A 15,330-nucleotide genomic window follows, 5' to 3' on the forward strand; every position below is an offset into this window, starting at 1 on the left:
AGCATGAGCCACTGTGCCCGGCCTGCAACATCTTTTAAGGTAGCGTTTCTCAATCTCAGCACCACTGACATTTGGGGGTCTAGATATTTCTTTGTTGTGGGGGCCTGTCCTGTGCATTGCAGGATATTCAGCGGCATCCCTAACCTCTACCCGCTAAAAGCCAGTAGCACCACCACCATCCTGAGTCGTGACAACCAAAAATATCTCCAGACATTGCCAAGTGTCCCCTGGGGGGCAAAATCACCCCCAGTCAAAAATCACTCTTCTTCGGATAAGTTGTACTTAGACACATTTTCCTTCTAAAATCAATGTGATAGTCTCACCTTTTCACCAGAAACAAATAAGAAGAGTCAGTAACCACTGAATTACAGGGCATCTGAGCTACTTTAAGCTTCTTATCTATATTAGTTCATTTAATGCTCCAAAAACTCAAGGCAGCAAACGTAGCTATTATCCCCATCTTGCAAATGAGGACACTGAGGTACAGAGGAGTTTAGTCACTTGCCCCTGGTTCCACAGCCAATAAGTGTGGAGTGAGGGTGTGGGTCCAAGTAGACTGACTCCAGAGTCTATGTTTTATATAATATGAATTGCACAAGTTAATAACAAGAAGCTGCCACCTACTGTCTCTCAGTGTCCCCAATCTGGGATCCAACCAACTGGATCCCATGGAAGCCCATCCAATCAGAGCTCCACACTTCCCTGATCACATGTGACTCAGGAGCCAAAACTCTGTTGGAGGAATTCATGTCATTGAATTCATGTCATCTTAGAGTTGTGGCTAAAAATACAGTAAGTTCATGCTCATTGTTTTAAAAAATAACACTATGGCTGGGCGCAGTGGGTTACTCCTGTAATCCCAGCAATTTGGAAGGCTGAGGCAGGTGGATTGCTTGAGCCCAGGAGTTCAAGACCAGCCTGGGCAACATGGCAAAACCACATCTCTTAAAAATAAATAAATAAATACATGTGTACTGGTGCGCACATGTAGTTCTAGCTACTCAGGAAGCTGAACTGGGAAGATCACCTGAGACCAGGGAAGTCAAGGCTGCAGTGTGCCAAGACTGTGCCACTGCACTCCAGCCTGGATGACAGAGTGAGACCCTATCTCAAAAATAAAGCAAAGAGGCCAGTCGTGGTGGCTCACGCCTGTAATCTCAGCATTTTGGGAGGCCGAGGGGGGCAGATCATCTGAAGTCAGGAGTTCGAGACCAGCCTGGCCAACATGGCGAAACCCCATCTCTACTAAAAATAACAAAAATTAGCCACGCGTAGTAGCACATGCCTGTAATCCCAGCTACTCAGGAGGCTGAGGCACAAGAATCGCTTGAACCTGGGAGGTGGAGGTTGCAGTGAACTGAGATTGCACCATTGCACTCCAGCCTGGGCAACAGAGTAAGACTGTGTCAGAAAAGAAAAGAGAAAAGGAGGTGAGGGGAGGGGAGATTGCACCATTGCACTCCAGCCTGGGCAACAGAGTGAGACTGTGTCAGAAAAGAAAAGAAAAAAAGAAAAGAGAAATGAAAAGAAAAGGAAAGAAAAGAGACACTTTGGACAGAAGACAGTATGACTAGGGGAAAATCCAACCCTTGGAAGGGCCAGAAGAGCCACTGCAGAACCACCCCACGTTGTGTATGACATTGGTCTTAGGTCCCACTCCAAGAGCAGCCTCTGACCTCTGTTGTTTCTTCCAAATGAACAAGCCCGTGGTTCTATAAGATGCGAGCTGTCCCCAGAAGAACAACGACTGGGGCTGTCACATTTAGCAAATAAGGATACAGGGTGCCCAGTCAAATTTGCATTTCAAATCAATGAAGAATTTTTTAGTATAAGTATGTCCCATGCAATATTAGAGACATACTCATACTTTTAAAAATTCTTCATTGACCTAAAATGCAAATTTGATTGGGCACCCTGTAATTTCCCTGGCAACCCTTCCCAAAGGCAGACTATTTGGATCTCATCCACTAAAAAGGGCAGAAACTCCTCAAGAGGCCACCACACTTCCCAGAGCCCAGTCTCATTCTTAAAAGGAAGACAAATAGATCCAATAGATCCTACTCTGGCTCCTCCTACCCCCAGACGCCCAGATGCCCCCCCAATACACCCCTCTCCCCACTCCTGCTTCAGTCCACCCTCTCCTGCCCTTTATAACCACTTGGAGAAATTCCACTGACACAAGGAATCCTTGGAGGGTTAATCCTTCTGATACCAAGTCACACTTTAACTCATTCCCTCCAGGTCAAGGATTAAAAACTGCCCATGCAAGGGTCAGGCCTCCAGCCGACCCTGAAAGCCGAGCTGCCCTGACCCCCGAAGTGAGGAGAAGCTGCAAGGGGAAAAGGGAGGGACAGATCAGGGAGACCGGGGAAGAAGGAGGAGCAGCCAAGGAGGCTGCTGTCCCCCCACAGAGCAGCTCGGACTCAGCTCCCGGAGCAACCCAGCTGCGGAGGCAACGGCAGTGCTGCTCCTCCAGCAGAGGACGGCAGGCAGGCAGAGAGGCAGAGGTCCTGGGATTGGGAGGCCTCAGCCCCCAGCCGCTGGGCTGGGCCTGGCCCAATGGCCTTTAATGACCTCCTGCAGCAGGTGGGGGGTGTCGGCCGCTTCCAGCAGATCCAGGTCACCCTGGTGGTCCTCCCCCTGCTCCTGATGGCTTCTCACAACACTGTGCAGAACTTCACTGCTGCCATCCCCACCCACCACTGCCGCCCACCTGCCAACGCCAACCTCAGCAAGGATGGGGGGCTGGAGGCCTGGCTGCCCCGGGACAGGCAGGGGCAGCCTGAGTCCTGCCTCCGCTTCACCTCCCCTCAGTGGGGACCGCCCTTTCCCAATGGCACAGAAGCCAATGGCACGGGGGCCACAGAGCCCTGCACCGATGGCTGGATCTATGACAACAGCACCTTCCCATCTACCATCGTGACTGAGGTGAGGACCTGGGGCTCCCCATCCAGGGGCCAAGATGGGAAGATGGGGGCCTTTGTTTAAAAAAAAATGTACATGGAGAAGTTAACTGCTGAGTTTTTTAATTGCTGAGTTAAAAAGAAAAACGCTCTCAGCTGTCAGGACTAGAGAAGCAAAGGGCAAAGTGCCAGAGGAAGAGGGTGACATGGACCCCAGAGGACCAGCTGAAGGAGGGGAAGGGGATTCTCTGAAGCCAGGCTCATCTCTGCCTGACCCTTGCTCCTCTCCCCACAGTGGGACCTCGTGTGCTCTCACAGGGCCTTACGCCAGCTGGCCCAGTCCTTATACATGGTGGGGGTGCTGCTCGGAGCCATGGTGTTCGGCTACCTTGCAGACAGGTCAGTCCTGGGTAGGGTCAAGGGGCTGGGCTGGGATTAGGGGCTCAGCTGGGCTCAGGGGGTCTAGGTGGGAGCTTGGCATTGCCAGCCGGGGCTGGTTTGAGAATCTACAGCGCCAGTCTCATAATACCACAGAGGTCCTCAAAATACCCCAGCCTAGGCATGATCCAGTGCGAGCCCTCCTCTCCTGGCTCAGCCTGGCCCCCATCAGTCTCCAGGGCCGTGTTACAGGTCTCCCCTCCTCCCACAGGCTAGGCCGCCGGAAGGTACTGATCTTGAACTACCTGCAGACAGCTGTGTCAGGGACCTGTGCAGCCTTCGCACCCAACTTCCCCATCTACTGCGCCTTCCGGCTCCTCTCGGGCATGTCTCTGGCTGGCATCGCCCTCAACTGCATGACACTGAGTGAGAGACGCTTACCAGCCCACTCCCCTCTGGCCACCCAGCCCAGCAACCCCTTTCCAGCCTCCCCTCCCAGCCTGCCCCTCCTGAGCCCTGCCTGCCCTCCAGCCTCTCTCTTGGGTCTCACCTTCCTGCCAATACAACAAGCTTTTTCTCAGGCTCATGCCACCCTGACCCCTCATTTAAAAACAGGATTGCGAACTCCATTGTTAGAGCCAGCAGGTCATGCAAGAGGCCAAGCAGGCCAGGTGCAGGAGGCATTAGGGAATGGCGAGAACTGTATTCAAAGGCGAGACACATTCATCCAGAGACACCCCAGGCACACAGCTGCTCCAGGCAGGAGATCCTAGGGCTGTCATAGCTTCCCCCTCCTCTTTGATTAATGTAAAATGTCCCAGTGTTTTCAATGTTTGCAATTAACTCTAATAATAAACATAGGGTGAGGCAGCATCATGCAGACAAGACACATTCGTGGACTGAGTGTGGTCTCTCCATGGGCCATGGATGTGCATCCTCTGATAGATAACCCCCCCTTACCCCATGTTTCTCAAATGAGGAATCTGAGGCTGAGAAGAAGGGAAAGGATTTACCCAAGGTCATTCCTCAACCATAGAAGGAAATCCAAGGATTTGGGATTCTCTGGACTAGACGAATTAACCGGGACTGGGCTAGAACCTGGGCAAGACACCTAAGAAATCCAGCCCCCAAGTCCAGCCTAAGTATCCAAGTCCCTGTCCCAGCAGCCCAATGGGGAGCCCACCTGGACAGGAGGTAGGCCTCTCCAGACCACACCAGACAGGTGGTCCCACTCCTACCTCAAGACTCCGGGATGCAGAAGAGCCACTGCCTCCTCCAAGCTGCTCTGGCCAGTGAGAGTGGAATCCAGTCCACAGCTGAGGAAGGCCAGAAGAATGGTTGCTGTTGAAGACAGACCAAGTGGCCAGAGGTGCTCTCAATGGAGAATGAACTCCAGTCAGGAGAATGGGTTGAGGAGGAGCAGAAAAAACAAAAAAATCAAGAATGTGGAGCGGGCAGTTCCCAGATATTCTGAACCCAATTCCCCATCCATACCTCCACTGAAATTGCCCCGCTCTCATCACCCCGGCACTCAACTTACTCGATGCATTTTCCACTGAGCCTTGGGACAGGCCAAGGTTTGGATGGAGGGAGGGTCTTTACTAGCCCAGCAGCCCAGGTAGTTGCAGCATCCTGTCTTAACCCTCTTTCCAGATGTGGAGTGGATGCCCATCCACACGCGGGCCTGCGTGGGCACCTTGATTGGCTATGTCTACAGCCTGGGCCAGTTCCTCCTGGCCGGTGTGGCCTATGCTGTGCCCCACTGGCGCCACCTGCAGCTGCTGATCTCTGTGCCTTTTTTTGCCTTCTTCATCTACTCCTGGTGCGTGGGGCCTAGGGTAGGACATGGTTGCCACAGGAGCCCAGAGGGCTGCAAGGGACAGGACATCTCCCAGAGCTCAGCACACATCCCATCCCACAAATGGAGAGAAGGTCAAACCCAGTACAATGCCTCTGTGTGGCAGACAGGGAAACCAAGGCTGCGGGGAGAAGGCTTTGCCCCAGGATATCCAATTCTCTGGCTTCCCCTACTCAGTCAGCCTGCCTGCTCTGCTCCCCCTACCAGCAACCAAGAGCTGAGCTTCTGGATTGGGGAATATGTCATTACCAAGCTGGGCACTGCCTCGTGGTCCTAGAGAGAGGGATTTGGCAAGGCCCCTGGGTTCCCAACCTTAAATAAAATCCCATCGCAGGCCCCTGGAAAGCCCAGCCCCAGCCCCCCACCCAGCTGACTGGAACTGAAGCCATGCTGACACCCACCCCCACCCCTGCTCCCAGGTTCTTCATCGAGTCGGCCCGCTGGCACTCCTCCTCCGGGAGGCTGGACCTCACCCTGAGGGCCCTGCAGAGAGTCGCCCGGATCAATGGGAAGCGGGAAGAAGGAGCCAAGTTGAGTATGGAGGTGAGATCCCCTGAGACTTCCCATGATAACCTCCCAGGGCTTCATCCTCAAACCCCAAACCCAGGGCCCAGGGAACTCCTCTGAGTAAGCGATTAGGGAGGAGCTCCTTGGGAAGATCCCGGGCCCTGAGCTCTGCCGGTCCCAGCAGGTACTCCGGGCCAGTCTGCAGAAGGAGCTGACCATGGGCAAAAGCCAGGCATCGGCCATGGAGCTGCTGCGTTGCCCCACCCTCCGCCACCTCTTCCTCTGCCTCTCCATGCTGTGGTAGGCCCAGAAAGACGGACAGACTGAGACAAAAGGCTGGCTGGGGCGGGAGGAGACACAATGGGTGGAAGAGGCCAGACAAGAGGGCAGGAAGGTCAGCAGACCTGCTGTGAGAAGCAGTAACCCCATACTAGGGATCACCCTTAGGAACCAAATGCCCCCCAGCCTCGACTCAGTCCCAGTCTCCACACAGGACACCAGTCTCCCCATCTTGTCCTTTCACTAGCCCTGTTCCAATATGGAGACACCTCATCAGGACCAATGGGCTCCAGAGTCAATAGACTTACATCATGAAGGCAGAGACCAGTCTGGCTTGCAAAATATTCATAGATTTTACTGGCTTGATGGTGCCTGCCAGAAACACAGGCACAGGCAACAAGATGACTAAAATTCATCTCCAAAGAACACTTTGGCCAAGGCCAAAGTAAATCTTCCTTTCCCTTTGCAACACTCCCCATTATCCTTCCTTCCCATCACCATAGCAATCCCATGACAGTTAAGGGAAACATGATCAGAAGGAACAATCCTGCCAATGAATTATTTGCTTCCAATTTGGGATTTATTCTCAGTCATGGGCTCTAGCCAATAATCTTGAGCTTTTTTTTTTGGGCTCTTGACATCTTAAAAAGCACAACACTCATCCCAGGACCATGGACAGGTCCCAGAAGGCTCTGTACTCTCCCAGCTGCCTTGGCCCTGAAGATGGCTTGGATATCCACCTGCCCTCCCTCAGCCCAGCATCAACTGCAAAGATGAGAACTAGACCTATGTAAATCCTACACAGCAACTAAGTGAAAATTCCCCCAATTAACTGGGACCCTAGTTATCAGAAGATTGAGAAATCTGGAGTATTAGAGGACAACCTCAATACTTAAACCCTGCAGTTTGATTATATGGTTAAACGAAGAAATATTAGCCAAGACAGATTCCAGCTCCTTAAGCAGGGTACCCAATGCAACTCCCCCGCTTTTGAAAAAGGACCCCACTTTAAGCCTCCCTAACAAACTCCATATCCCTCTCTTCTCTCTGCTAGGTTTGCCACTAGCTTTGCATACTATGGGCTGGTCATGGACCTGCAGGGCTTTGGAGTCAGCATCTACCTAATCCAGGTGATCTTTGGTGCTGTGGACCTACCTGCCAAGCTTGTGGGCTTCCTTGTCATCAACTCCCTGGGTCGCCGGCCTGCCCAGATGGCCGCACTGCTGCTGGCAGGCATCTGCATCCTGCTCAATGGGGTGGTACCCCAGGGTGAGCACCCAAGAGCACCTTGGCCCCTTCTCCTCAGTCCCATCCCCACATATAACCCAACCTCTCAGAAGGGAGGGGGCCAATTCCTCCTAGCCTCCACTCCCAAGCTCCAGCTATCCCTCCTTCTTTCTCTCTAGACCAGTCCGTTATCCGAACCTCTCTTGCTGTGCTGGGGAAGGGTTGTCTGGCTGCCTCCTTCAACTGCATCTTCCTGTACACTGGGGAACTGTATCCCACAATGATCCGGTGAGTGGGAGGCTAACAGGAGAATGACAGCCTTTTCTTGGAGAGGCTGTTCTCCAAGAGGAGAAAGATTTCTCCTGTGCACAGGTCGGACCCCAGAGCTAAATCAAGTACATCTCAGCCCAAAGGCCCCTCCCAACACTCACCATTGCAAGGCACATCGTAGCCACTCAGTACACACCTCATGGCCTAGCTAACACAGGTGTTACTGTCCTCTAAGCCCTTACTAGACCCTAGAAGAAGATCTCAAAAGGAACCACCAACTGGGGCAGGGTAAGGAACCAAGAAGGCACATTTCAGAGGCAACAAATTGAAGTCCTCCCTTAATCTCCAAAACACAAATTAGAAGCTGCCACCAAACCTACATTCCATCTATAAACCAAGTGATACATCTGAAAGCAAAGACCACAAACGTGAAAGCAATTTCCTATCTCAGGATTCACTCCTGATAATATCCCAGCAGTAGGAATAAATATAGTATTGCTCATTTGAGTCCTAAGATGGGGGGCAGTATTTTTGCATTAAGAAACAAGAATGGGGGCCGGGCACGGTGGCTCATGCCTATAATCCCAACACTTTGGGAGGCCGAGGCAGGCAGATCACGAGGTCAAGAGATCGAGACCATCCTGGCCAACCAACATGGTGAAACTCCATCTCTACTAAAAATACAAAAATTAGCTGGGCGTAGTGGTGCACACTTGTAGTCCCAGCTACTTGGGAGGCTGAGGCAGGAGAATCGCTTCATCCCAGGAGGTGGAGGTTGCGGTAAGCTGAGATTGTGCCACTGCACTCCAGCCCCAGCAACAGAGCGAGACTCCATTTCAGAAAAGAAAAGAAACAAGAATGGGATGCAAAATTTACATGAGATGTCAAAGAAATGTCAGGCTTCCCTGGGCTACTTGGAGTGGGCCTGTAAAGTCTGCAGAGTGGAACCCTGAGGGTCATGGTCCTGTGCCCTTATCCGATTTCAGATGAAAGAGCAATAATCCGAAGCACTCACTATGTACCAGGCAGTGTCTTAAACTTTTCACAAACATTAATTCATTTAATCTGCATAACAAGCCATTGTGGTAGGCACTATCATTATTCCCATTTACAAACATGAAAGCTGAGGCAAAGAGAGGTTAAGTGACTTCTCCAAGATCACACAGCTAACAGATGGTGAAGCATGCATTTGAACCCCAAGCAGTATGTCTCCTGAGTCAATGTTTTTAACCTCTTCTGTCATGAATAATGTTCTTAACATGCAGATTCCAGCTCCCTCCCACTAGGGATTCTAATCCAATAGGTGTATGTTGGCTGGTTGCAACTATAACACAATTCCTCCAGGTGATCTGAGAACCATAGTGTAACACAACTGAATCATTTGACAGCAGAAACTGAAGCCCAGGGAGGGAAAGGGGCTTGCCCAAAGTCACACAGCAAGTTAAGGGCAGAGGCAAAATTCAATCTTAAGTCTCCTTATTCTTTGGCCAGAACCCTTTCCAATTTCTCTTTTGAAAAAGATCACCAACAGCTGTGGTGGGGGAGGACCATTTGAGCCCACGAGTTTAAGACCAGCCCTGGCAATGTAGAGACCCTATCTCTACAAAAAAAAAAAAAAAAAATCGCCAAATTGGTTTGCTAACTAAATGGGGAACAGAGGAGGTACTGGGAGTGTCCTGGGGGCTGAGCCTGAGCTGCCACCCTCCAGATGGGACCAGAGCCTGGGCATTCATGCCAGAACTCTAACCAACACCCATCCGCTGCGGGCCCTGCAGGCAGACAGGCTTGGGAATGGGTAGCACCATGGCCCGAGTGGGCAGCATCGTGAGCCCACTGGTGAGCATGACCACCGAGCTCTACCCCTCCGTGCCTCTCTTCATCTACGGTGCTGTTCCCGTGGCCGCCAGCGCTGTCACTGTCCTCCTGCCAGAGACCCTGGGCCAGCCACTGCCAGACACGGTGCAGGACCTGGAGAGCAGGTGGGCCCCCACCCAGAAAGGAGCAGGCGTCTATCCCAGGTCACACATGCAGGGCGAGGTGGCATGGAGACTCAAGTCCAGGCGTCCTCTTCTAGCCCAAAGCTCTGTGTCCCTTTGTCCCCAATTGCCTGAGCTTCTCCTAGAATCCTTCCTGGGGATCCCAGCTCCGGGGAGCAGTAGGCATTGGGGGCAGAGAGCAGGTGGCCAGGCACAGCTGAGTGGAGACCCCACAGGAGCCCCCATCTCCTGGCCCTGGCCTGGAGGCTACGTACCCAGGGTGCCATTCTTCTGCCCCCTGCAGGAAAGGGAAACAGACGCCACAGCAACAAGAGCACCAGAAGTATATGGTCCCGCTGCAGGCCTCCGCACAAGAGAAGAATGGACTCTGAGGACTGAGAAGGGGCCTTACAGAACCCTAAAGGGAGGGAAGGTCCTACAGGTCTCGGGCCACCCACACAAGGAGGAGGAAGAGGAAATGGTGACCCAAGTCTGGGGGCTGTGGTTCAGGAAAGCACCTTCCCAGGGGTCCACCTCCCTTTATAATCCCCACCAAAACCACATCATTAAAAGGTTTGACTGCACATCATCTCTCCTTGTCTCTCTTGTCTCAAATGGAAGGGCCACTCCATTTTCGTCAGCTTCCAGCCCCGGAGGCCATACAGTCCCCTCCCACCCACTCCATCCCCAGGATTTTCCAAACCATCCTAGACAATTAGAAAAGACTCTTGCCTTTGTGCCTCTGTATCTCTCCTTTCCTCCCTCTTCCCTCCCCCATCCTCTAACCTATTCAAATATTCCTGTGAGGTTTAGCTAAATATCTAATGCTCCTCCCCTCCCTGTCAGGCTAGAAATTGACAAGAGCTGAAATGACTGGCTGAAATGAAAGCAGCCAATCAGAGGCTTTGTTTCAAGCTCCTCCCCCTCTGTGACAGCAGGTGGGAACCTCTGACAGCAAAGCAGAAGAAAAAGGACAACAGCTGGCCAGGTGTGGTGGCTCACACCTGTAATCCTAGCATGTTGGGAGGCCGAGGTGGGTGGATCACTTGAGCCCAGGAGTTCAAGACCAGCCTGGACAACATAGCGAGACCCTGCCTCTATTAAAAAAAAAAAAAAAAGAAAGACAACAGCTGTGACTTCAGGAAGTTGGCCCCTCTAGCAGCATGGTCAGGATGATGGAATCTTTAGATTCCAACAGGGTCTGGACTCAAAGCCCACTCTAGATTAGCCTGCTAGCTAACCTAATCCTGCCTGCTGCACAACCTGAGCTCTCTTGGTTGCTCTGCCTCCTGTGGGCTCTGGGCTGGTGGAGGGAAGAGAAGAGGGAAGGGGTTGTGGGGAACGCTAACTATGTGCCAGGCACTGTCCTAAACCATTTGCCTATATTAACTCATTTACTCCTCCCAGCAACCCTTGGAGATTACTACAATTATTCCCTATTTTACAGACAAGAAAATCAAGACACAGAGAGGTTAAGTAACCTGTCCAGTTCATACAGCTGGTACATTGTGGAGTCAGGATTAGAATCCAGACAATCTGGCACCAGGATGTGTGCGCCTGACCCCTCTGCTGCCAGGAGCTGTGAGGCACTGAAACTTTAGCCTCTTTCACCCCCAGGACCCTTCTCCTCCTTCCTTCTTGGCTGAAAAGGACGAATAGGGGAAGAAGGGAGATGATCATGGGAGGAACCATGTGAAATGAGTTAGGGTAAGGCAATTTAAGGGTTACAGTCAGGAAAAGACCAGGATGTCCAGCATCTGTGTCCTCAAAGGAGCTCACTTCAGGGAAGCCTGGAGCAGCCCAAGAAAGGCAGCCTTATGCGCACCTACAGGCGGCAGGAGTGAGGCCTGCCACGCCCTGCCATAAATGCCCACTGGCACTCTGCCTGGAACCCTATCCCCAGTAGCCAGTTTATCCCCGGGGGAAAGTCCGCATTCCTTGAGCTGTACACACTGCCTTGCAGGTAGGACCCCGGGGGCTCGGGTTGAGTTAGGGCAACCTGGAAAGAGGGGTTGGCCTGAAGATCCCCTGAAAAAAAAACCACACAGCCCAGGGGGAGCTCATAGCAATTCAGACAACAGGACTCTCAGGGCAAATCTGGGCACAGCAGAAATCACCACAACCCACCTCACCTCCTGGAACATCTGGAGCCTTGGTGTTCCCCCTTGGTGCTGAAACTCCTCATGCTCCCATTGGTTGCTTGAGGGTCACCAGCCCCACTCATCCTGCAGTTTCTCAGGCAGCACTGCCCTCATGACTGACCCTCATGGGGCATCTGGACTGAGACTGGGAGACGAGACACGTGGATATAGCCCTGCTTCTGCAGATCCGGGGTTTTGAGACCAGTGACTTGGCCTACTACTGGCTCCAGACCCTGCCAGCAACTCTGACATGCCCTGGTTCCTCCTGCAAGTCTCTCATCTCTGCTCATATCACCTGGTATCTGCAGATGCCTCAGCAAGGCTGCCCAGAGCCAGCCGTAGCCTGCCTCAGCTGCACCCCAACTGGTACAAGTCCTGGGTGCTGATTCAGCCAGCTCAGACCATGCACACAGAATCCATTCTCCCAGCTCCTGGCCGGGGACTTCCTATACTCATCCTGTGTGCTTGACAAAAGAGAACCCTAAACCATAAACCTTCCTCCCACTTCTAAGTCACCAGTAAGTGGCCGGGCGCGGTGGCTCAAGCCTGTAATCCCAGCACTTTGGGAGGCCGAGACGGGCGGATCACGAGGTCAGGAGATCGAGACCATCCTGGCTAACACAGTGAAACCCCGTCTCTACTAAAAAATACAAAAAACTAGCCGGGCGAGGTGGCGGGCGCCTGTAGTCCCAGCTACTCGGGAGGCTGAGGCAGGAGAATGGCGTGAACCCGGGAGACGGAGCTTGCAGTGAGCCGAGATCCGGCCACTGCACTCCAGCCTGGGCGACAGAGCGAGACTCCGTCTCCAGAAAAAAAAAAAAAAAAGTCACCAGTAAGTGACTTCTGACTTTGCCTCCCCAAGGAGTCAGCCCCAAACACAGGCTCAGATCCTATCCTCTAGCCTTGGCCCTGAAGCTGAGTTAGGACACTGTCATGCCCCACCATAGTGACCTCAGATGCTCTCCCCATTTTTTTCTTTTTTTTCCTGAGACAATGTCTTTCTCTGTTGCCCAGGCTGGAGTGCAGTGACATGATCTCAGCTCACTGCAACCTCCGCCTCCTGGTTTCAAGCGATTCTCACTGCAATGTCAGCCTCCCAGGTAACTCAGATTACAGGCACACACCACCACACCTGCCTAATTTTTCTATTTTTAGTAGAGACAGGGTTTCACCATGTTAGCCAGGCTGGTCTTGAACTCCTGACCTCAAGTGATCCGTTTCGCCTCAGCCTCCCAAAGTGCTGAGATTACAGGTATGAGCCACCGCGCCTGGCCTATCTCCAGTTTTGACCATAGGTCCTATCCTCAGTCAGCCTGGCAGGGCCTTGTAGCCACCCTCAGTTTCCTGGCCAGGATGGCACACTCAGGAGGATCCTCAACTGCCTGGTCCTGTAGAGTGCTCACCAGAAGCCACATTCTCAGGGTTCCATGCTATCATCCCAGGTCCCACCTTGACAGCCCCAGTTTCACACCACTCCAAGCCCCTCCCTTAGGCTCTTCTCTCCCCTTTCCCAGGAGTTTGCATGACCCATTTGGGTCATGTATAGAGCAGATGCCCAAATAGCTAAATTTCATATCATGTGGGAGGCTGAATAATGACCCCCAATATGCCCACATCCTAATCTCTGGAACCTGTGAGTATGTTACCTTACATGGTAAAAGGGGTTTTGCAGTTCTGATTAAATTAAGGATTTTGAGATCGGGGGTATGTTATCCTGGATTATCTGGGTGGACCCGACGTGGTCACAACAGTACTTATAAGAGAAAGGCAGGCGATCAGAGTGGGTAGTAGTTGAGACAACAGAAGCAAGAGTGTGCAGTGAAGCAAGAAGGGACCAAAAAGAATTTTCAAAAAATACATTCAAGTCAAAACAGAGACCATAAACCTCAATTCATTCAATAACTTATCATTCAAACCACTAAGTAAACGCATATGGTGATGTAAAAAAAAAAAAAAAAAAAAGAAGGAACCACCAGCCAAAGAATGCAAATGGCCTCTAAAAGGCAAGGAAATGGATTCTCCCCTAAAGCCTGCAGCAGAAACGCAGCTGGGTTGACATATTGATTTTCTTTTCTTTTTTCTTTTTTTTTTTGAGGCAGAGTCTTGCTGTGTCACCCAGGCTGGAGTGCACGGGCATGATCTCAGCTCACTGCAACTTCCACCTCCTGGGTTCAAGCGACTCTCTTGCCTCAGCCTCCCGAGTAGCTGGGATTGCAGGCATGTATCACCACGCCCAGCTACTTTTTGTATTTTTTGTAGAGATGGGGTTTCGCCATGTTGGCCAGGCTGCCTCCCGAGTTCAAGTGATTCTCCCACCTCAGCCTCCCAAATAGCTGGGACTACAAGAGTACACCATCACGCCCCGCTAATTTTTGCATTTTTAGTAGGGACAGGGTTTCACCATGTTGGCCAGGCTGGTCTCAAACTCCTGACCTCAGGTGATCCGCCTGCCTTGCCCTCCCAAAGTGCGAGAATTACAGGCGTAAGCTACTACGCCCCGCCGACATATTGATTTTAGACATCTGGCCTCCAGAATTATAAGAGAACAAATCTATACTGTTTTAAGCCACTAAATTTGTGGCAGTTTGTTAACAACAGCAATACGAAACTGATATGCATCCCTTGTTCCTAGATTCCTCCAGGGAGGCCCCTAGAGAGTTTCTTTTTCCCATGCACCACAATTTTTGTAGGGATGGGATGTAATGTCTGGATCATCATAGGCCTCACCTCTCCCTATTGTCTTATAGCTTGTCAGATTCACAGAGTTTAAATTAGTCACTAGCCCTTGTAGACACTTAAGTTTGGGACTCCTAGACTTCCCTGTGCTACCCTCCCACCACTACCATTCCTTATGTTTAAAAACTGTGGAAGGAAAATTGTGTCATAGGTGCAGGAAACACAATGAAAACACTGACCGGGTAGACTCCACTGCCCCACTGCACCTCCTCTTTCAAGAAAATCATTTGGATGTTCTCTGAGATGTGACTGTCTCCATGTGGTTCATGTCATAGCCATAGAACAGTCTACTGCAAAAATGCTGTAGTAATGGCCGGGTGTGGTGGCTCACGCCTGTAATCCCAGCACTTTGGGAGGTTGAGGCAGGCGAATCACCTGAGGTCAGGAGTTCAAGACCAGCCTGGCTAACATGGCGAAACCCCATCTGTACTAAAAGTACAAAAATTAGCCGGGCGTGATGGCAGGCACCTGTAATCCCAGCTACTCAGGAGGTGGAGGCAGGGAAAGCTTCAACCCGGGATATGAAGGTTGCAGTGAGCCGAGATTGCACCACTGCACTCCAGCCTGGGCGACAAGAGCAAGACTCAGTCTCAAAACAAAAAAAAAAAAAAAGTGCAGTAATAAGCTAGATGAACTTGAGGCTCAACTTCCCTGACCCATTCTAGTGAGGTCTGCTCCTCCTGAAACCCTCCCCCAAGAGAATCCTGCACTTCAGTAGCAACAGCAAGTGCCATGTAAACCACACCCATAGAAGAGACCAAGCAGCCTATAAGGGCTGAATGTAGGGTTTAGATGTAAGTGGCAGACAACGTTGAGTCTGGACGGATGTCCAGAACTGTGGCAGCCATCTTGTAACCCAGAAGGAAACCAAAGCATGGACTAAGGCAACCAATGAGGATAATATAATGGAAAGATGGAACTAATCTGGGTGTTTGATGATTTAACCCCACCGATTTAATCAATACTGGCACCACCTACCTCTACTCTGATTGTTAAGGGTAACAATTTAAATTTAAGTCCTCCTTATACTTTAAGCCAGTGTGAGTTCGTTTTTC

General features: G+C 51.5%; 1 protein-coding gene across 9 annotated transcripts; it reads left to right on the forward strand.

The window, feature by feature from the left end:
* The first annotated feature begins 2,371 nt into the window (after positions 1 to 2,371).
* SLC22A6 (solute carrier family 22 member 6) lies at positions 2,372 to 9,984 on the forward strand. Of its 9 annotated transcripts, none has more exon segments than NM_001265667.1 (10): positions 2,372 to 2,928; positions 3,199 to 3,302; positions 3,553 to 3,707; positions 4,935 to 5,103; positions 5,559 to 5,682; positions 5,831 to 5,946; positions 6,980 to 7,194; positions 7,332 to 7,440; positions 9,198 to 9,401; positions 9,703 to 9,876. In NM_001265667.1, coding segments are annotated over 10 exon segments (1,653 nt in total). In that variant the 5' UTR covers positions 2,372 to 2,559; the 3' UTR covers positions 9,791 to 9,876.
* The last annotated feature ends 5,346 nt before the right edge of the window (positions 9,985 to 15,330 follow it).

The sequence above is a fragment of the Macaca mulatta genome, chromosome 14 (assembly GCF_049350105.2).
Source record: "Macaca mulatta isolate MMU2019108-1 chromosome 14, T2T-MMU8v2.0, whole genome shotgun sequence".
NCBI classification, from domain to species: Eukaryota; Metazoa; Chordata; class Mammalia; order Primates; family Cercopithecidae; genus Macaca; species Macaca mulatta.